This window comes from Salarias fasciatus, chromosome 6 (assembly GCF_902148845.1).
Source record: "Salarias fasciatus chromosome 6, fSalaFa1.1, whole genome shotgun sequence".
In the NCBI taxonomy this organism is placed as follows: domain Eukaryota; kingdom Metazoa; phylum Chordata; class Actinopteri; order Blenniiformes; family Blenniidae; genus Salarias; species Salarias fasciatus.
In genome coordinates this window covers 18,730,742-18,758,317 of record NC_043750.1, presented here as the reverse complement: position 1 = coordinate 18,758,317, position 27,576 = coordinate 18,730,742, and the positions used below count along the sequence as shown (strand labels likewise).

General features: G+C 40.2%; 1 protein-coding gene across 5 annotated transcripts; it reads left to right on the top strand.

Moving 5' to 3' along the window:
- Nucleotides 1-26,520, top strand: LOC115390074 (RING finger protein 24). 5 transcript variants are annotated; one of them, XM_030093742.1, is made up of 6 exons: nucleotides 1-411; nucleotides 13,996-14,145; nucleotides 17,015-17,057; nucleotides 17,818-17,859; nucleotides 22,729-22,808; nucleotides 23,692-26,520. In XM_030093742.1, the coding sequence occupies exons 2-6, from the start codon at nucleotides 14,003-14,005 to the stop codon at nucleotides 23,831-23,833; spliced, it is 450 nt and encodes a 149-aa protein (XP_029949602.1). In that variant the 5' UTR covers nucleotides 1-411; nucleotides 13,996-14,002; the 3' UTR covers nucleotides 23,834-26,520. The 5 variants fall into 5 exon arrangements, with proteins under 5 accessions (XP_029949602.1, XP_029949603.1, XP_029949604.1 ...); XM_030093743.1 differs by having other exon boundaries at nucleotides 1-415; XM_030093744.1 differs by lacking the exon at nucleotides 1-411 and adding an exon at nucleotides 8,743-8,763.
- The last annotated feature ends 1,056 nt before the right edge of the window (nucleotides 26,521-27,576 follow it).

The following is a 27,576-nucleotide window of genomic DNA, read 5'->3' as shown; positions in this document are numbered from 1 at the left end:
TCCGCACTGGTCGCAGTGGGAGTGGGCTGGGCTACAGAACGTGTACGTGCGAACCGTGCAGACGGCCAAGAGCGACCACCATAGCCAACTAGGAGTATCTGGGAGCCACAAGCCTCCAAACATTCGCCCGTTACGGTTCCTTCTCACACTCCTGCCTCTCTGCCCCCCTTCTTTTTCGGATCCAGACAGTCCAGAGTGTTGCCATCACAGGCTGGGGGCTGTGGGATGAGGTCGCCCCCCAACCGGGATCCGATTCCGTTGAGATAGGGCGATTTTTTTTTTCTTCGTACAGGAGAGACTTTTGTTTTCACTCCGTATTGACTCGCCGCGGGTTGACTCCTCTGGCCATCCAGTTGTGTGAAGGAAGCGATAAGAGCAGCCCGCCTCTCCGCGCAGAGCTGGGGATCGCCGGTGAGTGGATGGTGGTCCTTCTCTGTCCCCCCTCTCCTTTAGCTACTAGCTTTTTAACTGTTAACGTCAAAGTTGGGAAGCTGCGCCGATGCTGTCCAGTTACAACAAACAACACATTCCGCAAACACTTTAGTCTCTCGGTGAGGATTTCTACAGAGTGACGTGTGGATATTTCCGATTTGCTTCAAGTCCATTTTAAATTCTTTAAATAAAAATAAATCTAGTGAACCGCTCACATCCAGTGAAGCTATGCCATTCGCGGCTAGCCGTGTCAGCGGCTAGCTAGCCAGCCTACGCCCCGTTTGCCTCCCGTTCTTTAAGGAGCTCCTTAAAGGACTCCTTTAACGGGCTCCTACACGGGGATGACACCCTGGTGTCGGTAGCGTTATGTCGGGGATTACTTTTAACTGGCTGTCGCTGAACTCCACGGTTGTGGTGGAGCAGAGAGCCGGCGGGCTGACTGATGCCCTCCTCACTGTTTTTTTTTTCCTGCAGTCACTGATCCAGAGAGAGAAGCATCCACCCAGGTTCATCTTCAGCCCACTGTTAACCACACAGCAGAGAGAGAGAAAACACACACACACACACACAGATCTGCCTGTGGGTGGGACACCAGAGCAAATATCAGCAAGTTAGGGTTTAATCAGCATATAATCAATGACATCCATGCTTTGTAAACAAACACTAAGTAGTCTCTCAGGCTTTCTCGGTGGAGTTTGCCTCTTCTCTCTGATTTTAGTTTGTATTAGCAAATTGTTCCTGTGTGATAGTGTCTGTCTCTGTGGGTTTGGCCTGTCCAGGGTGTAACCTGCCTTCAGCTGGGATCAGCCCAGAACTCCACAAACAACAATGAGGAAAGTGGTGTAGAAGTTGGAAAGATGGGTCGGCTTAGAATGAGCTCACTGTGCTAGACAATAAATGTTTCTCATACCAGATTCTCATTGAATTTAAAGCACTTTCACACTTGCTGTAACAATGCAAACATGCTGGTTTCCCCCCTGCCTCTTTGCATAGCAAATCATGTCAGTGAATAATCCAGATTAGCATCTTGGTATTTAAATTGCACAATTTACTTAACAAAATAGAGCAGTGTTGTCATGATAGACCTATTGAAGTTTTTCTACATTGTCATTAGTCAGATTCAGGTGGGGTGGAGCAGAGAGACTTTATTATACCACAAAATGGTTATACCTACAACCCACGACGACTTAGTTACATTAGCATCTGAAAGATGTCTTCTATTGAAGCTAAACCTCAATACAAGGCTTGTCCATTACCACGTCCAGATTCTCTGCTTCTGTACCTCATGTCTATGTCCTTTAATGCTACTGTAGCAACAGCTGGATTTCTGATATAGTTTCATTAGTTTCTCTCCTGAAGGCACTGTGGACATCGGTAGATGACATATAGAGTCATGCTATTCCTAGATATTGACATATTTCATCGTGGTTTCTTACCGTGCACAAGTTTGACAGGTTTCTAAAAATGTGCAGCCTGTAGGAAGCCTATAACATGTAGAGCAGCCTTTCAGGGCCTCGACTGGACAAAGAGTCTTAGGTGGGTCCAACCTCTGTAATCTGAGAAAGTCATGTTGCAATCACTGATGTGGAGTTGCACCATGAAGCTGTGGAAATTAGAACTATTTTGCATGAAAAAAGATTTGTTCTGTCGGGGTATTTTCAGTCTTTCCAAAAATACCATCAGTTCAGTTATATCTGTACCTGCCTTTTCAGAGACGCACACTGCAAAGCTCACATGTCCATCACTAGGCTCATTGAGAGAGACAGACAACCACCCACAGGTGCTTGTGGCTGTTTTAAAATGGCCAATTAATGCTGACCAACCGTTTATGTCTATATATTGTGGGAGAAAGTCAGAGTAGCCGCAACGATCGCACACAAAGAACACTGACACTCCTCTCAGAAAGACCTCCTTCAGTCAGCCCAGCAGGTTACTAACGGGAACCTCCTGTTAGGCTCACCGTTGTAACACTGTGCCACACTAGACCAAATATATCACGCTCAACATGCTTCATAGAGCTTTTCTGTCATCTAATACTTTCATGTACTTCCCTCGGGGCAAGTGTAGCATTTGCGATTGGCGTTGGTGTTGCAATGAGGTCTGACCACTGGCTGGAGTGCAACATGAAAGCACGAGTTGGAAGGTAGCCAGAAGTTCAAAATCGTTGAACTTTGTGTGCACTGACCTCTTAAGACACAACAATGTACATGTGACTGTAGCTCTTCGTCATGTCCAGGAATGAGAAAAACATTGATTGGTAGCTCTTATCAGGACTCTCCAGGATTTACTGTGTCTCTGAGAAATCAATCTACCTTGTATAAAGTATGTAAGTGCACCAAACAATATCTTTTGTGTTTCTCTGTCATTAAGTGGGAGATCGGGTCTGTCTCACCTGCATGTGATGGTATTTTAGCTGTTTAACTTTGTGTGCACTGAATTGACAGTAATATTACATCCTTAAATACATGACCAGAGCTCTATCAATGATTTCACAGGAAAACTGATGTGATTTTCCTGATTGATATACCATAATCGTCCACACTTTGCAAGTGGGGGCTGACTTATGACTGGAAGCAGCTGTTAAAGCAATTATGAAGCGATTATATAGATAAACAGCCAGGACTGTTTTAGCAGTTCTGTCATTCCAAGGCTCAAACAGTTGAGGGATTGTGTGTTTTATAGACTGAACAAATTTAATTAAAGGTTGGTTAAAAACACAACCATAAGTCTATGTAGCTGGAGGAGTGAAAATTTTGTTTAGCTTTTAGGCGTAATACTTACAGTGCATGTGACTGTGTTTGGACCACAACAAAGAAAAAAAAAGTGATTTAAAACTCTGTTGAATATCCTTTCCTCTGCAAACAAGGCCAGCAGTATTTAGACAACCTTTATTCATCAATCACTTTGAAACAGAAGTTGCTCTATGGGAATCAACAAAGAGATTCAACATAAAAACTTTGTGGCAACAGCCATTCATCAGCTGTAGGAGCTCATCACAAAGGCTCATTGGTAGATAGCATCTGCAGAGATCTGGCCTTATCTTGATCTGGAGTGGTTACACATAGCACCTCTTTGAATGTCTACACAAATGTGTTACTGATGCTTTGCTTTTTAGATGCATTAATTCCTCTTTAATCTCAAATAGGAGTTAATTCCACTTAAAAATGACCATGTAAACATGTTTATTTATTCTCATTCAAGAGAGGAATAAACGGAAAATTGGATATGACTTTATTCTGGTCATTCTGCACATGCTCGCAGGCTCATACCCTCGTAATGGCGCAATATTCCAAGATAGCCTCAAAGTTAATCAAGAAAGAAAAAGTAAGAGACACCGGCACCGGGGTCTGTTTTTTTTTTTATATGTAAGTATGTCGCGTCCGCGCTCTGTTCAATCAGAATGCTTCACAACCCCCAGCATGAAAGCGAATTTAATCCTTAGTTTTTCCCATGTAAACACGAAGCTAGTAAATATAATTTGGAATTACTTAATTTGGAATAAACTAATTCCAAATTAAAAACACCATGTAACCGTGACCTGTGTCGACTCATTCTGATAAATTCAGATTCTCACGCTTCAAGCAGAAGCATGAGGATCAACATCATTAAACTATTCCAAAGCAGGTAGAAATAAATCCAATTGTTAAGCATTTTCAGTCTGTTTTTATGTTAGAGGCTTCAAAAAAATTAAATTCAAGTCAGAAGAACAGTAGAGAAGACTGAATTACTCTAGCTTTAATAACTTCTTCGCTGACAGAAAAATCTGCTCTGATTTCTTGGAATTTATCCGACAAGCTAGTATTTATACTTGTAGTTATTTTTAGAGGTATAAGATATTAAAACATCCAGCTGACCTAAGTACATGATATTGCTAAATATATTTTCCATACAGGAAGCAGTGGACTGAAATGTTTCTTCATTTACTGTCAGATATATTGCAACATTGGTCTGATGTAATGGTAACGCCATGGGCTGGTGTAACAGTAACGCAATTGGCTGATGTAACAGTAACGCAATTGGCTGATGTAACAGTAACGTCATAGACTGATGGAACAGGAATATAATGGTCTTCCTGTGGCCTTGCTGTTTTTCTACAAAGCGCATTAAGTAGTTGTTCTGGTATGTAAAGGACATCTGCCGAGGGTCTTTAGATTGGCTGAAAGTAGAGTTTACGTATGATTTTTGACAACTTATTTCTATAGAACTGAGAATGAAGAGATTGCTTTTACAGAGATGACGCTGACGTGCTCAGCTTGTGAACACCCACATTGCGAAGCCTGTTAGTCAGTGGGAATGTTGTTAATTTCTGCAAGTGGGCTAAAAATTGTGTGAATGCCTAGTTTAAGTAAAAGAGAGCATTACTACATGTAGTGTTACACCATCAAATGATGTGACAAATACTTGTGAGATACTTGAACAGGATGAGCTTTTTCAACATATTCTAAATATGCATCATCTATAGATCACAAGTAGCTAAACAAAGGGCTATTTCCACAAATACAACGTTCAGGTTGACGTGAAAACTCTGTGAAATTTCGGTCAGTTTCAGAAACAACCAACCAAACTGTATAGTGATGTTTTGTATGTATAAATTGTAAAGGTATGCTATAGATGTGTATTCATATGTACCAAATTGACAGCAGTGTAGGAAAAAGGTCGATTGTGTGTTCATTTTGAATTTGTATCTATATTTCAACACTAGATGACCAAATGAAGTCGATGTCAAAAGTTAAAAGTCCTGTTTGCTACCATGTGGAACTGTTTGATCTGGGTCAAGTGTAAGTAAATAGACTTGTACAAAGCCTGTACTCATTCAGGGTCGCTCTGCGAGTGCCCCCTTTTCCTGTTATCTTGCAGCGCCATCAGCGGCTGATATGGATAATGTACGCATCCACTACTCATACAGCTGTTGCACTTGGCTTCAAGCACATGGAACCTGGCCAACCTAAGCACTCATTTCTTAAATGACATTTGAGTGTGACATCTTTGGTGCTTAAAATGGATTCACCGTGTAGGTATGCCGCTCATGTCCATCAGAAAACGTGCTTTAAAACAATTTTTCAGTCACAGATGTGTGACCTCTTATTGTTTTGTCTGGGTTTTGCACGTTTGTTTATTTCCTCTGGGTGAGTGGCACATGACCCTAATAAGTGATACGACTTGAACCAGGTTCAGGCTGTTTTCATGTTTCGGCTTAGCTTAGTCACCCTCACATGACTGCAAGTTTTATTAATAGTGACTGTGACCCTGCGTTTCACCGACTGAGGGTCCTGTTTCTCTAAAGTAGGTAGATGTGAAACAGCGTTGCATAGTACTGCAGAGTGCCACAGTTTGTATGTATATACTTGTTTGGTGATAGTACTCGGTGAAGTCAGTTATTTTTAAATGTATTTCTCACCACTATTGGTTTAAAAGTTGTGTGTGCATACCCACAAAGTAAACAAACATCCATAGAGATAAAAAGAATCCAAAAAGTTAAGCCTTAACAGTCAAATGAGAAGCATTGGAAGGATAAAATTACCCTTCAGAAAATGTGACACTGTAGACAAGACAAGAGTGCTTCCAGACAGCTGTGTGTGTCAGTTGTCTTGTGTTTGTGTCAGCTTGTGTTACTATCAGTGCGCTGAGGATTGATGGACTTGGAGTGGAGGGAGGGAAAGAGAGAGTAAATATAGACATGGGCTGAGAAAACCTTTCAGTTTTTGCTTGGAGGTGAATGACATATCTTAGCCAGGCAATTGTTAAAAGGTTACATTCATCCTCTTTTTCACACACAAGCTTTGAAGTAAATATGCAACAGTGAATTCACAGATGATCAAAAATGTTTCCCGATTTGGGAATTGGGGGGAAAAAAAATGATTTGCAAATTGTATTATTGAATCTTTGGATTAATTTTTATGCAAAATTATGTTTTTGAAAACACTAGGATTTTACTTGCAGAAATGCTCATTGTAGTTTTAGTGCACTTTCATACAAGCCCTTGTTCCTGGTTTTGTTTTCCCATTAAATGTGGGATTTCTAGTGGTGGTTGTTGATTTATTTATTGTTTCTAATCTATCTGTGACTAGTTGTATACCTTCAATGTGCAGGAAAAACAACCACCACAAACATGTGAGAAGCTCAGTGAGACAAACGTATACATGCAGGGGTATTATAAATGCCTCGAATAGGCTGAGGCTCCTGAGATGTAAGAAAGAAAGCTTTATGCACGCTATAAATCTCAGAACACAGAGCTTCTCAGTGTTGATCCACCACACTAAGCTAATTCAAAAATGCAATGAGCATTGGTGGATAAAGGCCCCTACAGGCTATTTTAGCCATGTATTACAACACTGGATTTCATAAAATTAAGTTTGATTATAAGATGTCACTTTACACTGAATCTGGGGTGTTGACAGCCACAATGTACTGGAGCCTGCAAACAAAATGTTATGTACCAAATAGTCCTGGTGCCTTCATGGGGTTAAAATTAACTGGCTAATGGAGAGCGGAACATTAAAGTCCAAGGAAAAAGCCTAGTATGTGCCAGCGTTTTACCGTGACACAGAGGACCTGCACACCAACAGCCACCATCAAAGTCCTCACAATTGTTTATCTTCTATTTGAGACAGTGAAAATGTTACAGAGTGTGCTCACCTGAAAATTTGTAGCTAATTTCGGATTTGAAAGCAGTGCAAATATGAAAAGCTGGAACAGCGCCTATGGTGTAGTCTACTTCCCTCAGTTAATGAGAGTTTATGAACAACACAGAAGACAAATTCAAAGAAATTTTTAGCAGTATTTGGAGATTCATTTTCTTAATTATTTTTCCTCACATCTGGTGTAGAACTGTAGCCTCTGTTAATCCTTTAAAGTTAATACGAGCATGCATCATTCTTACCAATGAATAAAGCTCAGACGTGACTTATTCAGAAATGGAGTACTTCACTCAATAGTTGTTACACGACAAAAAAGGGCTCGAAATAAATGCCTCGGAAACAATGATGAGCATTACTCCTAACAGGGTATGATTCATGGTTGTCACCGTGTCTATAAATAAAGCAACACTGGACGTAGGTACAGCAGTTGGTATTTTGTCGGCGGTCCACATCAGCTTGACCCAATCAGCTTCATTCAGGTCCCGTGCCTCCTCCATCTCCATAACTGCAGTTACAGTTACACTGACCTACTTTCTGCGGAACTTTGGCCAAGTAGGGAAAAACAAGCTTTTTTTGACGCATGTGTAAGAGTACTGTTGACTTCTTCCATACTGGTAATTCGATACATGAGCATATGTTATATATATATATAAATGTATATATATATATATTTTTTTTTTTTTTAAGGAGTGAGTCTTTTCTTTTATTACCATTTTAGTCGAAGAAAAAGTTTGTTTTTTTTCCCCAAGATAAGATTTTTTCACCAAGAGCTTCAACCCACATCTGCATCAGAGATCCATCGAGACGATTCGGTTTGAATTTTTTTCATCGTCATACAACACAATGATCTGTTAGGTTTACATTGTGAGAAAAGTTGTTTACCACATGCCACAGTGTTTGTTTTTATGGGTTAGATATCATTTAACTGTGGACATTTAACCTTCTAAAGCCATCTCATGTAGAAGAATCTCTCTCTCTCTCTCTCTCTCTCTCTCTCTCTCTCTCTCTCTCTCTCTCTTTCTGTCCTCCTGTCTGTCTCTCTGCTCTTGAGGCCCCTTTTTTTTCTTGTTGCTGGCCTTTGCCATATTAAGTTTCAGATGTGCAAATCTCAGGGCTGGGGCTGCTAGTGGAAATTTCCACCTCACATGGACAAGCATCTCGTGAATCTCTTGTTGTGGACAGAAACAACTTAATCCTGTGAACAAAGCCCGGCGATTTGTTTATTTCTCTCCGTTTAATTTGGCAATCCTTAAAATACTGAAACAGTAAATCATTACTGGAAGTACAAGAGCCAAATGCTTAACCGATTTTGGTGTTTGTTGAAACTAAGCAGCTGTAGTTTTCAGTGGTTTTGAAAGGTGATCATTAATCCAAGTCATGTGTGTGCAGATGGTTCAACCACCGCTTCCACGGAGGATAATGGGTTACAAACTGTTTTCTCTTGTTCTTGATCTTGTTCTCGTCAGCACTTCATCTTAGTGATGTGTGTGATGACTGAGCAAGAATGATTCAGGGTCATCTGTTGAGAACATCAACTTATCTATAGCTTGTTCCAGTTAAAAAACTGCGTCCTGTAACAGCCACACAATGGTTCTGAATCGGATTTTAATTTATTCCTGGATAAATTATTACTGCCTGGCTGACATAGTTCTGTTATTTTTAAGAATATGTGATTCAAAATATTTTCTAAAATGTGAGTATTTCGATGATTTCTGGCGTGAATGGCTTAGTTTTTGTTGTTTTGGCTGTTTGTTTCACAACAATGGTATTGTGAGTCACTGAAAATCTGCAAATTCTCTGGAATTATGCCATACTGCACAAGCGCACTGCTGTTGCTGTCAGTAGTTTTCCTGAGCAAGATTGGCAACAGTGACAATGAGCGTTTGGGCTCACTTCTGAATTTAACAGCACATCTTCAGTAAAATGTAGATTTACCACCAACATCTGGATCACATGAAAACTATTTTTATTATTTTCACAACGTTGGTGTCTGATTATAAACCTTTCTGGACCTAAAATGTAAAAATGATGCTGCATCAAGTCAGTAAAATAAAAATAACGAAATTATAAGTGCTGCTTTCAAGAGGTGTTGATGTTCATAAAAGGTCAGAAAAGTTTTTCAAGGAGTAGAAATGGTGCTAGAAATGTGTTTTTTTTTTTTTTTTTTAAACAGAAATAGCACATTTAAAATGTGATATTGGTGAAGTATTAGGATCATACTGCCAAAAAAGTCTGATCAGGACGCCCCTAGTTCTTTACTCAGTCATTCACTGTTTTCATGTAACTGATGATTTTGTTTTAATTGTTATCATTGTGTTTCTCTCGGGGTATTTTGTGAAGTTTATCTCAACAGTTTGTTTTTATAGCTTCTTTATTGGACTAGATGGAATAAAAAAATTCTATTTGGTTTTGTATAAATCACTCATGATTCCAAGTGATCATGCTGACAATATTTTGAAGTATTTCTCACAGACTCTATTCTTAGCACCAGCGTATGAAGCTAGACTCAAACCTTGCATCTGGGTACAGTAATTCAGTCAAGTGACACAGAATGTTCTTATCTTATCACTTATCTCACAGAGCAAATAGAACCTCAGGATTTGCAAGCAGAACAGTAGGATTTAAAGGTTATATTTTCGTCTTTCTTTTGAAGGGGAGTACCTTTTTCCAACTCCATCATAACACAGGAATGCTTTTGCTACATGTGAAAGGAGATTAGGCCACTTATGCTTTTTTCCCATGAATGCGATGTGCTGAGCGTCGTGCTGTTGTTGGTTACATAACAAGGTGAGGAGATGTGAAAATGCTTGAGTGGCAGAAGCAGATCGGGGAAGAAAGGGTGGGATGAGTAGATAGAAATCAAATCTTTCCCAAACCGAAGACTCCGCTGCCATCTGGCCACATTTGGAACACAAATGATCATGTTTAATGTAAGGTGTGTTGCATACTTGTGGAGTGTTATTTTAGCACAGTGCACACACCCCTGTCAGCACTGTTTCACTTTCATAGTTCTTCTCTCAGTGAGGCATGCAGGTTTGGTTTTTATTCTGAGTAGAGAGAGCCAACAGGATATTTTTAGACGCGAGGAAGCTACCTAGTAGCAGTGACCAGGAGGGAATGTAGAACTTGGTGCTGGTCTCATATATTTTTATGACCCCGTATGATCATTTTCACCATTTCGCAGCCAATTTTGCAGAGAAAAATATGTTGAAACAATTTTAATGATTTTTTTTCTCCTCTTTCATGAAGTTATCATAGCAATATTTGTACTGTATGCACAAGTGTGCCTGTAATCTTAAGCAGTTCATGTGAGTTCACTCTATAATATAATCCTGGTTTGGATGATCTGAATCTGACACCCAGATACATTTTTGAGATATGTGGGCTGTTTACTCCAATAGGATTAGATTTCTATATTACTTGATATACTCACAGTTTTCTTGTCAGCGAATCATGATACTTAGGCGGGGACACAGAGTGAGGTACACAGCTTCACAGTGCAGATCAGAACATGGTTTTAATCTGCTTTTCAGTGTAATCTGCTCTCACGGTGACTGACCCCTGTGTGGTGACCTCTTGCCAGTGGTTTGATCAGCGTGTCTGTCCCGCCATTCATTTTAAAGCTCTGAAGAGTTGTCCCATCAAAGACAGTTATTTATTTTTGTCAGCATAAGTCACATAAGGTCTATTAAATAACTGTCTTGTGTGGCGAAGTATTTAATTAACTGTATGTAAAAATCAAGGAAAGTGGCATTATGGTATGATTGAGGTCAGATTAACGAAACAGCAGGTTTGTTGTGGCACTGTTCGAGTGGCATACTTAAAGAGCCAGAGTGGAGAGGGGCATGAATTTAGTATGGGGCCTAATAAACAGGGCAAAGTAGGGCTGTGGGCCAAAGCAGTCACTGGGAGCGAACACTCTGCTGAGGCTCTTGAGGACGAGTCATTTTCCTGTTGAAAGGCCTGTGTTGCAACGCTAAACGGACTTTTCTATTCATCAAAATGACGGCCCCACCAGGGTAGGTGAATGGTTATGTTTCTGTCTGTGTTTTAGATGAAAAAGTGACCAGATAAGTATGTTAATTTAGTTCTGTTGTCAGTACAGGACTTCTCTGAACCCTACCGGGAGGTTGCGTAATTCAAAGTAGGTGTAATATAAGTACATCTGAGTTGATGTCAGAATTTTAAAAGCCTCTGACCAATAAAACATTAAATTTTGCTCAAATACATGAGAAAACAGGCTACATTTGAATTTGAATTAACTTTAAAACACTCGATATTAAAAACACACACACCATTCCTTCAAGGTTTATTGAGATAATTGAAAATAAAAATAATAGTGGTGTATTAACATGTACTTAGCAAGTACTATGTTTTAAACTGCAATATGTTCATTCTGTTTATTCTCTTTACTCAGATTGTAAGTTGAATTTTCAAGCATCTGCACTAACACATTGTGCTAGATTACATACTTATCAAATGACACAGTGTGGATTTCAATTACGTGTGTTTATTGAGGCATTTTAAATACTTATAGTCATAGTTACATTTTAAGTTTCTAGGTCATTTCTATCATCATGTGTCTAGCCCTATCATAGGGCTAGTCCTCAGACTGGCACCGTTTGTAGCTATTAAATCACACGCAGCAGTTGCGTAACATTTAGTTAGCCGCTGAAATGGTGACTAAAATAACTCGTTCCGTTCACAATTGTTCCATAAATGCAAATTTAAGATGAGCCTAGTCTGTCAGGCCAAGACTCTTCATCATCCAAAAAGCACTGGCTTCAGGGCCTAGTCTTTTCATTTATTAGCTTTTTTACAGTGCATTACTTTTATTGCAGTGCTTTTTATACTTTTTCAGGCTTCTTTAACACTGCTGAAAGCGAATGGTGGGTGTATTATTAAAAAATGTCTAGAGTGACAAGAATTTCATTCCGCTGGTCTGTGTAAGAGGCGCTGCTTCCTCGTGGGAGCTCCTGGATCAAGTTCCCATGGCAGCGGACTCACTCATAGGGTTGCCACATCTCATCTGCCACTCCACAAAGGCTGAACACACACTCTTTACCGTCTTAGCTTTTTGTCCCTTCAAAAGATTTACCTTCAGCAACAGATGGTTCCCTTTGAGACTTTAAGACATGGTGATGCTTTCCTTTAAAAATGCTTTTTTTTTTTAGGCACATGCTCCTTTTTTCCTTATGGTCTTTGGTCTGACTTTTAATGGCATATATATCTGTTCTATGATCATTTTTGAAAAGTTTTGCTGATCCTAATCTATTGTCTTCTCCAGGATACCCAGAGTTCCTTGTGTTTTTTCCTGTTAAACTGGCAAAATTCCATCTCATCTCTTTTCAACTTGTGTTTATTTGATCAAACGAGGACCTTAGTACTTTGCCATTAAAAAACCCAAAACCTTTAGCCGTTTCATAAAGATAATTTATTTCTTATATATCATGGCCCAGGTGTCTTAGTCTTTTTGCAAACCCCACCCCTTTTTCTCTTTTTGTATAAACAAGATGAAATGAGGAATATAGCATTGTTGCTATGTTATATAGAAACTTTTCACAATAAAGTTGATCAAATGTTTCCGTCACAAAGATTTATGCGTTTGCACGAGCAGGGTTTTGGTTGGGTAAGACGTGGTTGTCCTGAGCAGTATACCTTTCATGACCTAAGAGCTCCTACACAACTTTCCACTATCAGAGTACAGAGGAATGAAGTTGTTTGGGAAGGAAGAGGCACAAGACAGGGTTTCAAAAAGAGCAGAAGTTATTCCTGTCTTCCCCTCCCCTTTTTCTGTGGGTGGGACTCAGACATGTTGAGTCATGTCCCATAGGTGAGTTGAGTGAAACCACTTGACCAATGGATCCGTGCTGTCTTGCTTTGACTTACATAAATTAAATCCCCAGGAAACAGTTTGGCAGCTCAGTATATGAACTGACAAATAACATTTAAAAACATTTTGTCATTTTAAACATTTGCCACAATACCTATGTGTATTTCACAACCTTTGGCACAACCTCTTTTTGTCCAGAAAAAGACATTTTCTTATTTGTGTACTGTGGTCAGAGATGTCTTCTGCATACCTTAGTTGTGACGAATGTCCACTTGGTTCGAGATAGCAGAAAGACTGCAGTAACTCAGTCTGGCCACTCTCCTCTGACCTGTGGCATCAACAAAGAATTTTGTTCCAGAGAACTGCTGCTCATTGAATATTTCCTCATTTTCATATCGTACCTGAAAATCAGAATAACTCAGCCGTTTCTGAATAGAAAACACCAGCCTGTCTGAAACCAACAACCATATCACTGAAATCTCCTTCCAGAGTCTCATTATTGGTCTGGACCACCAAGTCATCTCTATTATGTGTAAATACATTTAGTCCCTGGGTTAATGTGTACGTCTTAGTGTCCTGTGAGTGTATGGATGAATAAGTACTGTCTAATGTTTAATGAACTTAGGATATAAAGGCTTTGATGCAACCTTGACTCATGAACCTTATCCTGGGCTTGTGCTTCAATCTTATTACTGTTCTCGAGAAACAATTGTTTGCTCATTTCTAAATGGTGTCTCTGCACAATCATGTTGACCTTTCATTTGTTATCTAAGAAAATGCACACAACCTTCAGTGGGCTTGCATTCACCTGAGGGCGACGATATGGTATTTTAGTCATTAATTTTATTCCATCCATCCGTCCATCCATTTTTTAGAGCATTGGTGCTTGAAACTATAGAGCCTATAAAACCCATGCCTGGCAAACACAGAACACACACCTTCAACACCTGTTTTAGGACTGATGGAGGAAGCCAGAAAGCTTGGGTAAAGTCCAATGCTCCCAATGATATGCTGGCTGTGAGGAGATAAAATGTTTATGTGATATAAATTGAATCAATGTTTACTCTATTTTATTTGTCTCTCTTCATCCAGACTACCCATGAGCTCCGAGTTCCCACACTACAGTTTCAAAATGCCAAATATAGGGTTCCAGAACCTTCCCCTGAATATCTACATCGTGGTGTTTGGGACGGCCATCTTTGTCTTCATCCTCAGCCTCCTCTTCTGCTGCTACTTAATAAGGTAAGAGTCATGCCTCCACTACCCTCAGATGAAATTCTTGTAATGTGACTTTCTGACACAAAGTAACTTAACAGGGGTTTCTCTTCCCAGGAAACATGGAAAATAAAGCAACCTACAATGCATTAACTTGTATTTCAAAAAGAAATTAAACTGAATGAGATTTCTCAGATTTTTAAACAAACAAAAAAAATCATTGGCCATGGGACCTGATGGATTCGTTATTAGAACAGTTCGATAATAAGCAGGTATGACTGTTGGTCTGTGTAACAGTCTAATGTTAATGGAAATTTTTTAAAAGTCAAAAGAAATTCCTCTGTGAGGTTTAGAACAGAACATACTGTGTATACAACCTGGTCTTGTTATGTGAGTGCGCAGTTACACGGCACGTATAATGATAATTTGATTCATGACCAACACTTTGTTTTGAACATGCCCCGTTACAGACACTATTCTTTTTCTTCTTTGTAGGAATGTGTGTTTTTGTGTTTTCTTTGCTGGGAGCCTGTTACAAATGTACAAAGTGTTTCAACAGCACAGTTTGGAGAAGTTAGCGTTGATACAACAATTGGCGACTTCATTTCTGAACAGATATGAGGTTCTAAGAGGATCGAAAATTTCCTTTCTGCAACATTAAAATCATGGCACTTGGCGTCAAAGAAAGTAGTAATAATAAATTCTTTGTATGTACCTTTTAACCTCCTTATCTCATCCCACACCATCTAAATAAATTGACTGTCGGATGAGTTGGAGATCATTTCGAACTGATATTTGAGAGAAATCTAATTTGGCAATTATTTTCCAAATGAGAAAAAAAAAAGGAAATTCTCAGTAGCATTTCGTTTGCCCATTATTTTGACACCACTCTTTATGGGATCCGTCTGCTGCTGCTCCAGTTGTTTTCTTCTGGCAGCAGCAAACTGACGAAAAAATAATTTCCGGAGTTTTTTTTATCAAAGACAGCAAGAAGCAGCCGTTCTCCCCCAAATCTCCTCTCGCCACCCTGACAAATCTTACCCTGCAGGGCAAACGGTAAGTAGATTACCTACTTCTATGTTCATGCAATTCTGCATCTAGCTGCGAAAATAGTTCTCATGACTTTGATGCAGTACCATGATTCAATACAGGAAATCACGATGCCTGATTCAGTCGTAAAAGGCAGAGAGCGCTTTTTGCTCCATAAAAGGCTTCTAAAGATGCAGTCTCCCAAAGGACTGGTCCAGAATCTCTTACCTTAAATGCACCATGATGAATATACTTCCCAACTCTATTTTTTTTTTAGCTATTCTCACAAAACACAGTTGGGTATTTGTTAAATATTACCCAAATTATTTATTATTGACAGAACTTCATTTACCCTGGTGAAGTATTTCTGTACAGTGACGCACTGCGACTTTTGTTCCCACTGAGAGTGGGATGCAGGGATCAGTGAGGTGACCAGTTACAGGTCGCATGTGAAATTCTCACAGAGAAAGACATTCCCTTTTCGACACGAGGCAGACTTTCACACACAAACTCTACCACATGTGTTAGTGAGTCTCCAGTCCACACACACAGGTGGGAAATGTGCATTATATAAGGACACGCTGTGTTTCTTGAGTGCTTGACGCTTCTGGCAGTAAGAAAAGGGAGAAGTTGGATTGTAAATTCATGAACATATCATGAAGGGTGAAGAAATGTAGCTGTTAGCCCTCATCAGTCCAGTAGTTATGCATTAAATGCCCGTTAACCACAAAGTCAATAAAAAGCATTGAGGATTTATAAATAGGGATTTTCTAATCACGGTTATTTGAGCTGGAGTGGATCTTAGTTCTCGATAGATTCTGCCCACAGTTATTTTATATTTAATCTTAAGTAATCTTCACCTTCATCCACTCCCCCCCTCCATGATCCATACATGCGTGGCCGTGTCCTCTAAGCCCGGGAGACTCTGCACCTTTACCTGCTGACTTCTTTCAAAATGTCAGTTTTTCTCCTAGACTGTGCTGCTTGTTTTACAGATCCCTCTCACTCTGCTGCGAGAGGTTAAGGTTACTTGTATTGGAGGTAAATCTTACAAACCTATGAAGTTCTCCTATCTCTCTCTTTGGTCTATGTTTCTTACTTATTTTTATGTCTGTTTTTTTCTTTCTCTCAGTATATAAAATGTTCCTATTCAGTGCCCTTCCTGTTTTCTCTGTGTTCACTGAATGGGATTGTAAATTATACCGTGGTTGTGTGTGTCAGTGCGCTCCTTCTTACTCGGGAGTCGCACAAAGCCTTCAAGTGCATCAACAACTGTACTAATACTCTGATATGTGATTCAATGTATTTTGGGAGTTGTAAGTATATATTTTACTGTAAGGCGCGATATATATTTTTTTGACCAGATATCAAAGCCTTCAGACCTTTTGGGGGAGATTTGTCAATAAGTAACTCAGCCTTGTGTTGTTATTACTAAGCTGAAACAACATCTCAAACATTCACAGTGATGCATTGTTCATTCCGACTCTGTAATTTGATAATCTGTTTCATGTTTGATCAGTTATTAGTGAAGAAATTGTAGATTTCTTAAACATTTGTTTAAAAAATGTACATGTTGCTCCTTTGTTTGGCTGTCTTTTTATGAGAAGCAACATTTTGAAAGTTTAAACTTTAAGCAATATGGTGTAAGACTTGCCTTTTAGTTAAAGCGCTTACTTATTACCACAATGGTATTTATGCTTTTTACCATTAGGCAAGTTTTTGGCAATAATAATTAAAAACAAACAAAAAAAAAGTATTATTCTCCTCTTCTTTTCCAGCATGTTTGAGATGTTTATCTTTGCTTTAAAGTTTGTTGATGGGGTCTCTGGCTAATCAGGAAGCCGTTCTTGTCTTTGCGTTTTCCCAGGTTACGGCACCAGGCGCACAAGGAGTTATATGCATACAAACAAGTAAGATCTCACACACACACACACACACACACACACACACACACACACACACACACACACACACACACACACAAAACCAGAAATGATTTATAACCAGATATCTGCCAAAAAAAATCTGTCAGCTTAAAATAGTTCAGCTTACATGGAGGATTTTGCAGACTTTTTTCTTAGCTGGCCGGTGTAATGATTTGCTGACTCGTGGAACAGCTCCTGTGTTTTAAATATATAGTGTTCAGTGGATTTAGTTGATTTAAGAAACGTGTATAGAAGTTGTACTCCCAAATGAAATGGAATAAATGGCTTAGCTGGAGCTTTGAATCTGTTTAGAGGCTCGCCTGCAAAGCTCGAAAAAAAACTAGAGGGCAGACGCTGGACTGTCGTGTCCTTCAGTTATGTAATGCCAGCATTAAATGAAACCTAAGCATGTCACAGGGAAACACGCATGCACAAATGCACACACAGGCACATGCACAGACACACACACTTAATATTACGATGCTCATTATCTATAATTTCTCACTCAGCTTGCATTAACAGCTAAAATCTCTGTGCGTTTTCAGACTATCGAGTGTTTATATCACACACAGCAGTTTAGAGTAAATGTATGAACACACAGGCTTTTGTGAAAGCACTTACTGTAAATGAGACGTTTCTAGCCTTCCGATTGGTTGATTTATTGTAATCCACATTTGCATGAGCTGATTTGTATCATTAGTGCTGGTCAGCTGCTGATCTCTTTATCTCTTGTTATGCCTTCCAGGTCATTCAGAAGGAAAAAGTCAAAGAGTTAAACTTGCATGAGGTAAGCTCTCATCTTCTTCGTTTTATGCTGTTTTCCTCCATGTTTTGTATCGGAAGCCAAAATATATTGAGCACTTGCTTGATTCAAAGTCAAGCACCAGTGGCGTCATTACCCCTATTTTAGGGGACTGAAGCCCCCCTGAATAATTCGGTGTTTTATTACTTTTTTTTTTGCAAAAAAAAAGGCCTACATATTCAGTGGGGTCCTGGAGTTTCAGCAGGTCTGCAGGAAGTTAAGGAGTTAACCAGTTAGTGTGTGCTGTGAGATTTTCTGTGCAGTGCCTGTTAATCAAGTCTGGAGTTCTGAAGCTTCATACCAGAGCGTTTCCTTCATCTTCAGGTTACTACAAACGGTGTGAACACTGACACAGTTTGTTGAACAAACAGCTCAAAACCTGAAGTGGTTCAATATTTATTTCCACGTCTTTCAACCACTGGTAGAAAACTGACAAACCTACATCACAACAGTTATAGTCATCCAGTAGATATATATAACTCGGCTTGTCACTCACAACTCAGTCTCTCACATCACTAACAGGTTAAAATAGTGAGAAGGTGAACCTGTTTTTCACGACACAGTTTCTCTACTCTTGGAGTGATGGATGACAAACAGACTTAGATCCTCCCCTATCACTAAATCAGAAGCCCTCAATCTGTTTCTGAAGTTACAGCTCTGTTTAGTCTCTGAACTCTGGTTCTTGGTAATCAGGAGCTGCTTTAATTGGTGGCTTCATTTACTACCAGCTGAAGACTCTCCAGAAACCAACCTCCAGACGTCCAGTCAGTTATAACTGAGAGTAATTAGTTTATTTAATTGATGCATTTCTCACATCCTGTGTATCTGCTTGGTGCTAAGCCCCCCCCCCCCCCCCGAACTGAAAACCTAGTGTCTAGCCCCTGTCAAGCCCTGAGCGATATGACGCTGCAGCAGTACTCGGTGTATCATTACAAACTTAAAGGTCTTCAGGTTTGAAGAGGAGAAAGCTTATGTAATGTTTTCTGGAGTATCCTTGAACCACGTCCACGTGAAAGCGACTGGCGATCTATGCACGGCAGCGATGTAAATGTGTGGGTTCAGAGAATATCAGCCTCTGAAAGTTGTTCTGTTTCATCCAGTCTGACAGTGATCTTCCTCAAACACATCTCGTTTTGACTCGGTCATGTGAAATGCAGCGATTAAATCTCGAGTGTCCACCTGACCGTTATTACATAATCACACGTGTCGTCTCGGCCTGATTAAAAATACAAGCCTAAGAGAATCCATCAATTGGTGTCGTGTGAATGAACTGAGTTTGTTAAAGGAAATAAAAATACGCACACGAGTGGACTACTAGGCCTGAGTGGACGACCATTTTTTTTAAAGTTTCTCTCTCTGGAGGATTGCCCTAGAGATGCGGGTATTGCCCAAGTTGTCTAAACATTTCACTGTACTTTACACTGCTTTACAGGTCATGTGTACTTCAGCTCAGTGTGAAAGAAACTCAAACAGCTTTGCCAGATTTGTTCGTATTCCGTTCATTTCATCTGCTTTTAGTTGATTTGGGTTCAGTTATTGTTATGGGTCAGAAGAATTTAAGACCAATGAGATGCTTATATCCTTAAGTTACAAACATAGAATGCTTTGGAGTTAATGTGTGTATTCATTATTCCAAGACAAAAAAGACTTGTTGGTTTATTTTTTGTCAAGTTTTGCCAGGCAACGGAACTAAGGCTGAAATTCGCCTGTCACCCTTAAAAGTGAATAACAGATAATCATAACATTCTATAAATCTTAATATTTGTGTGATATTTCATTTATTTTTCTGATCAGAGTTGCCAAAATGGTTTATCTTCTGGTCAGAAAGCAAAGGCAAGCCTCCAAGCTGTGCCTCTCCTCCCAGCATACAATTCTGTACATTATGCTTTCCCTTTTAAAAAGTATAGACTTTACATTCAGTAAAGCTTAGCTCTTTCCCGTTTGATGACATTCCCTCGACCACAGTGCAGCCCTCTCTGTATGTGAGTGCTGTGACATTTATCTTTGCATTTCTGTTATATTTCGAGCGCAGCTGCTCATTGGAAAAGTTGCTGATGCACAATACTGAACTCTCAAATCAGCAGATGGAAATCACCCTGTGGGGATGATATGGAAATTTCCAACTCCCTATGAATATTCATAAGGTCATTAGAATGTTTTTGAGGAGGCAGTGTTACTAACTGTGGATTAGAAACCTGCAGTGATGCGCAGAATCGATTAGTACACGTTGACCCTTGAAGATATAGGAGACTTTGCTTATTGGAATGTGGAGAACTCTGAGTGTTTTCTGTCAATAAATAGAAATATGTGTGTGTGGTATCTGGGAGGGAGCAGTCCTGCACTGGCCTTGCTCCTGTACTCTCTTACTCAAAATGATGACAGTGCAGAGTAACGACCCTGACACACTACACACACTGTGCTTTTTGTGAATGAGTTGACCTGGGCAGCTGGTTACATTTCTGTTTTTGTTTAGAGTTGAACCGATAATAGTGTGTTTCATATATTTATCTAAAATAATTCATATCTGAAATGATGAAGTTCAGTGTAATGGTCTATTTAAATTGTCAAAGTTAAACAACTTCCTGGTAGACGGTGTGTTATTGCTATTTATGTAAAAGTCTGTGGGAACTGTCTGCTTTAAAATGATGAAGAATGAACTCTTCAAATATTCTGTTTTTGAAACTAAGTTGTATGATAAATGTTAATGTAAATAAAGAGGTGATAGAAGTATACTATTATTTGTGCAAAGCAACAAGTTGTTGATGGTGGAGATGCCCAGTGGCCTGAATTCACTCTTTCTAAAAGAGACAAAAGGCTCTCAGAAACTAAATTGCTTTTCAGGATTACTGAGGGATTTTCACAGCTTTTCATTATTCTCTTGCTTTGACTGACTCCTGTTATAATCTCAATCTGTTCGGTTTTTTTTTGGAGAATCAATCTCAATAAGGACATTGACACAGGTTAACATCGCTGTAACATTTTTCTTTCTGGTAAAAGTTATTCTATAGTTATTTCCGTTAAATGTACTCGATGGGTTCTTGCTGAAGCTTACAGGATTAATTCAGTTACCAGTGACAAAAAAGAAAAACGGTTTTATGGAGAGTTGGCAAAGGGTGCCAGATCTTAACTCCGAGTCTGACACCCCAGACAAGGCACCGGGGTGAAAAAGAACATTGATCTATTCATTAATAAAGAGAGCAAAGCAGACACTTGAACACGGGATTGTTTTGTGTCCAGAACTCCTCGAGGAGGCTAAGAGCCCCCATACTGTTCTTTTCATTCACAGTTGTCCATCCACCTCCTCTAAAATAGAGTGGAGGAAAAAAGAAAGAAGTTGTGTGGCTCAAAGAGTAATAGTTGCAGGGTGAGACGGCTCAAAGGGAAAGTGCTTGATTCAAAGTCGACCATGAAAGTGCTCCTTCTGATTGGGTGAAGCTGAAGATTGGGATGGGAACGCTTTAGTCATTTTCGCAGATTTTCTCACAGTTTCTCTTGTTTGTCACTGAAATGTAATGGATATTTTTCAAGAGGCTTAAAGCAGAAATAGTAGACTCTCTTCTTTTCGTTGACAGGTTACCTAAAAACTTTCCTCATATTTCAAAGTTGACTCATCAATCATTTTTAGCTCATGCTCAGGGAAGGGAAGCCATGTCTAAGGTCTGATTTCTGAGAAAAATGCTTCAAAAAGCTGAGAGAAAGCTGAGGTTGTGGCCAACGATTCCTTCATCTGTTCAAGCTGTTTGTAGAAGAGAAACACGTTTCAATGCAGGAGGACACTGGAGTGGAATGTGAGTCTTCAGATATCCGACATCTCACTACGTTAAGAGACAGGGAGGGAATTCAATATGAAGAATGAACCATTAAGCGATTTCTGGATGACTTGCTCACTTATTAGAACAGTATTTTATTTCACGGGCACTAAGCGAGAATAAACTGAAGATTTGAAGGGGAATCTAAATGGTGAGGCTCAGATGAGAATCTGAGGGCGACAGCTCCGCTTCCAGCGCTCAGGATGTGCAGTCAGTGTATTCCTGTGGCAGACGTCATGTGGTCCAGAGGTTTACATAGACTGTCCCGAGCACACGGAGTCTTCCACCGATAAGATAATATTTTTGCAGGGATGTGTGTCACTCCGTATCACATGAAGCGAAAGCTGAGTTTAAATAGTATCTGCTTTGTTTTCATTTGCCAGTTGACTTTTGCCAGGCCTCTGTATCTCCCGATTGCAAGAAACGAGTTTGATTGGACGAACAAGCTGCCCGCTGTATTTTCTGTATCTTGGTCTCTGCAGATGAGGATGGAGATGAAGATGAAGGGATGAGTTTCGACATTAGGAAAAGTGTTTGGTCAAACCGAGCGATGGCACGAAGCTTATTTTATCACTGCAGCCTGAAGCTGTAAAAAAGCAAAACAAAAAGTAGCTTGGAATCATCTAATTATTAAAATAGCCATAAACTACAGTCTTATTTTTCACATTTTCTGATGAAATGTGACTTTTTCTACTCCTTGAATGCGTTCAGTGCTGAAAGCTTTGACATCCATGGGAAAAAAGTTTCCCTCTTAAGAAAACAACAATTCTAAATGTATTATCCACTGGCCACTACCTAGCATGTCCCCATCGGGGGTTACAGTTATATAACCAGCAGACAGTGGGTCAGCTGCAGCTCCGCTTTTTTTTTTTTTTTTTTTTTTCCTGCGTCGGTTTTATATTTGCAGACGTTAGTTTTTGTGTTTGTTCCTGACCTTTGCTCTTCGCGTTGCTTGTTTGCCGTCCACCGGCACAAAAGTGAAATGAAATGTTAACGAGGTGAAATGTCTTTTTAATGAACGTCTCTTTAAATCTCTGTCTCACAGATCTGTGCAGTGTGCTTGGAGGAGTTCAAACAGAAAGATGAGCTGGGGATTTGTCCCTGCAAACATGCCTTTCATAGGAAGTGAGTACAAGGCTTTGTTGACTTTTACAGACACACGCACACACACACACACACGCATGAACACGTAGATAAGTAGAGATATCTTTGGGAAAATTGAGTTTCATTGTGTTTTTCACCTGTACTTTTAATGCAGTGAACTTAGATAAGGAGACATTTAAGAAAAAGCCTTAATATTGGATCATTTCAGCACATTAGCCAAGTGCCGTCAGGTTAGGAAATACACAGGACATGATGGATTGCTCAAACAGCCTCCCTCCCTCCCTCCTCCCCTCTCCCCCAGTCCCCTACCATTCCAACAGAGTTGTTTATATCAGCATGACACTCCCTTGGCCTAGTTCTTCTGCAGCAGGAGTGGTGGGAGCCTCCGAATCTCCTGTTTGAGTGAAAATGTCCTCTTTTATTAAATAATCAAATACTTTCTTTATGACAGTGCTTTTTATATCAATTCTAGACAAAGACAGAAACTATTTGGGAAACATAGTATTCTGAATTAAATCCATAAGGCAATCAATCCACTGAGCATCCAGTAATAGATTGTAACATGTCTTTCCACAAAACACCTAAATATGTCGAAGAATCAGCGGAGCAGCTCCAGTAATCGAACCCAGTGTCGCTGTGGAGGTTTTGCAGAATGAGCCAGCCATTTGGCTTATTCTGAGTCACGATTCTGAAAAAATTAGTTGCACTTTTAAGTATATTCTTGGTTGATCAGTGGCTCTCTGTAGTTTTCATGAAGCCTGGTTCTGATGGGTTCCTGTCCTGCTTGCTTCAGATCCTGCCCTAAGAAGCCCGATCAGCGTGATTGAATCTCTCTGATTGAGCCCTTTCAGTTGAACGCTGGGGAACGCTCGTATAAAAATGGTTCTCGTGCGCTTTCTTCCAGGTGCCTCATCAAGTGGCTGGAGGTGAGGAAGGTGTGTCCACTGTGCAACATGCCCGTCCTGCAGCTGGCCCAGCAGGCCGGCGGCTCGGAGCCCTCCGTGCCCATACAGCAGCCTCTGCCCGGCATCGAGAACTTGGTGTAGCAGACGCCCACCTTTTCTGACAGTACACTACAAACACACACACACACACACACACACACACACACACACACAGATGCACACACTCGCCTCCCCTCGCTCGTGCTCTCACCTGTACAGGTACACCTTGAGTGTGTGAACAAACTGGAGAGACTGAAAGGTACTGCACAGATGTTCACAGTGAAAGTGCAGCCGTCATCGCCGCTCTCATCTCTGCTTTTGGTTCTGAAAGGATTTCCAGATGTCGACTGTGACTGGAAATGTTGTCACTATTTTATTTTATTTTTTTCTTCTCCTTTTATTTTACGGACAATGAAGAAGAACTGACATAGAAGAAGTTTCACTATCGACCATCATATGTTCGATAACTTTTTTCACAACCAAAGCACCTTTCTGGGAACACCAGCGAAAGACCAGGAGGAAGACAACAACAAAAAAAAGCCAAGAACTTCAATAAACTAGATGACTTTTTTTTTTTTTTTAAACAAGCACTTTATGAAAAGTCAAACCCTTTTTGCTTGTGGATTTTCGTTCCAATGTGATGTTGTATATTTTATCAGTGACTATTTTTTTCTGTCTCCAACTAAATATGTTTTCTGATTTAGTTCTGGTAATCCTTCGTTTCTGTACAACGACAACAACAAAAAACAGAAAAAATTTAAAGGGAATAAACATTTATGACTGTAGGTGTCAAGAAATGTGCAAAATGGTCAGTGATCAGATCATGTTGCACACACACACACACAAAAGAACTTCTGAACTTTATGTCTGCCTAAATGTGAAAGGTTTTGAATGTGTTAAACCCCAGAATTTATTGTTTTTTACACAGAAACACTAATACACTTTATACGTGACAGATCTCCTTCCCTCGGCACCGGTGTTTCAGGAATCTCAGTGCAGCTGCTGCCTGTCGGTGATGCAGAAAACAAAAATCTCTGTAGATACTCAGCAGGAACGGAGAAATTCGTCTTTCTTCCGGCGCTGGGAGAAAAGAAATGGCGTCACAGTTTGATCACAGTGCTGCTTTGGGAGTTTCCCCAGCTTGGTCTTGACACACCAGTGTGTGTTTCATCAGAAATGTGAAGTAGGAGTGCGGACAGACCGACATCCACTCGATAATTTTCCATCTCCTTTCAGGGCTTCTGCTTTTGAGTTGGAAACATCTCAGCTTGAACAAATTCTAGAATTACAGAAAAATCTGTATGTATCCGACAGTAACTCGTGATTTCAGGACATTTCCAACATACGTCTAAATTTCAAAGTAGCTTCCGTGATAATATCATGACCAGTATTGATGCATTCATCCTGCGATACACTCTTTAGACAGGTATTGTAGGAATAATGCAGCATTAACCATAAATCTCCAACGTGATCCTAATGTTCCACTTTCCCTTTGCTGCTGCTGCTGCTGCTGCATCCTTTAATCTCATTGAAACAGTTGCGTAAATGTTTTAGTGGCTTGCATCATGTCGAGACTGAAACTTTTACTGAAAGTAACAAATGTGAATTTAATTGAACCTGCTAAAGGCAACACACACCGCTGACAGCTCATATTAGTAACGCACTCAGACTCTCCTAAAATGTTACTCCGTCCACTGTTACTATTCATTTTTCTCCTCTCCACTTTTTTTTTCCCCAGTGGCTTTTTATTTATTATATTTATTTATTCTAATTTGTTGGTCCAGGTGACGACGGTGGAGTCTGGATTGGCACATGCGTCACACACACACACACACACACTGCCCTCGGCAGATCATCAGCATATCTTTGGCCCGACGTACGTGGGCAGTTAGCTGCTTAATACCCCTCCCAGCTGCCACGCAGTCAGCGGTCAGCAGGTTGTAATGAAACAGCGTTTCCATTCACACACACACACACACACACACACACACACACACACTTACAGGGTAGTGGAGCTTTTTGCCTGCAGTATTCTGGTGCTTTCGTCTCTCTGTCGCTCTCTCTCTCTCTCTCTCTCTCTCTCTCTCTCTCTCTCTCTCTCTCTCTCTCTCTCTCTCTCTCTCTCTCTCTCTCTCCATACGGTACAGGGTGCTTTTGTTTTGTGCCACACACATGTTGACTCGGAGCCCTGCTTTTGTGGAGTTGTTGACATGCCTTCCTGCTGCCTGCATCTGTCAAAACGGTCGTGTGTCGACACGCGGCTCATAAGTGTCGTTTGAAAAAAAAGATTGAGATGAATCAGACCATTTTTTCACGTCCTTTTAAAAAAACTTTAATTTGAATGAAGATAGCGAACTATAGTTAACAAAATTTAAAATGTTTTCTTCATTTGTAAGCTATTTAAAGTTGCGTAATCAACAGATTTTTGGAGAAATTTACCAAAACTAAATGTGCATTAATAACTCTAAACCACTGGAATACAAATCTACAAATTTGGGATTGAACCTTTAACAACACAATCACATTTTCCCATCAGACTTTCCGTGGCAGATATGCGTTGTTACTCACACACGCACACACACACACACACAGGCTGCTGACCGTTGTTGCGGTCAGACACTAATGCGGCAGCAAGGTGAAAATGTCAGACGAGTTCACAAAGCAGTTTGCCTCTGTGTCAGCGGCTGGTTTGTCCTCACAATGCTTCCATCAAAAAGAAAACCTCTCGCCTGGATTTAACATGTTTGAACAACAAAACTGCCACAGTTACAAAAAAAAAAAAAAAAAAAGGACGAGGCCATCGATACTTGCCCTTGTTGAGGAACATTTTGAACAACATACACAGCATCAGGGCCTTGTGTTAATACGTCGCGTGAGGTGAAGCTTTCGGTACCTTTTTACTTCCTCATGTTTTGGTTTTGAAGTGGCCGTGACTGTTTAATTCAACTTATATCTCACAGCTGATGTTATATTAATGAGAATCGGGACGATCGGTCACATGACTCTCCGCATCGGCCGGCTCTTCTTCCACTGTCCACGACTGGCAACGCCAGTCTTACAGCTTTGTCTTTGAATGTACGTACGAGAGAAAGGAAAGACTGCGAGGAGATGCAATGTGAACGCATGCTGTCGATTTGCCACTAATACCACAGTTGTTCGATGTGTGTAGACGGTAGTGTTGTTAGTAATGTATTTATACATACGGTGCACATGAAAAGTGCTTCTTCGTATACACTTAAATGGCAGCTGACACTTCCTGCCATCTTAAGGCCATCTTAAATCTTGTGTCTCGATTGTAAATTTCACGTTTTCTTCCTCCGTGCTGCCCCAGTCCCACTGAAGGGACAGTGCCAAGATGAATGGAAGTCTATGAATCAAAGCCAACCAGAGAAGAAGGTTCTGCCCTTTTTTTTTTTTTTTTAGCAGGAAAAGAGATAAGAGGGGGCGTATCTCTATGGAGAAATGAAAGAATGGAAACAGCCAGTTCTGAATGAAGTACCGTAATAAACAGCTTCCCACCACTGACGTCAGTGTTGCTTCTGCTTCAGCTCCGTTATAAATAGACGAGACTCAATCAGACAATGTGGGACAGTCAGGATCTGCCTTTCATCTCAGACATTTCTGAATACGTTGAGTGAAAATTCTCTGAACGACGACGGCAGAAACCTTCTCAGATAGTAACCCGGCAGAATGTGAGAGCTCTCCCTCGTCTGCGAGGGCTTCTTCGTACTTCCATGGTTGGTTTTAGCGACTCACCTCTTAGAATCTCCATTCAGCATCACTGCCTCCCCGAAGTGAACTCTTGTTTGTTGGGTGTGTTATTTCTTCCTCTGTAGCTCTCCCCT

Coding starts and splice junctions, on each gene's coding strand:
- LOC115390074 (XM_030093741.1), top strand. Junction 17,860..22,728: donor AAGAGTTAAACTTGCATGAG/GTAAGCTCTCAT, acceptor TCTGTCTCACAG/ATCTGTGCAGTGTGCTTGGA. Junction 22,809..23,691: donor AAACATGCCTTTCATAGGAA/GTGAGTACAAGG, acceptor GCTTTCTTCCAG/GTGCCTCATCAAGTGGCTGG.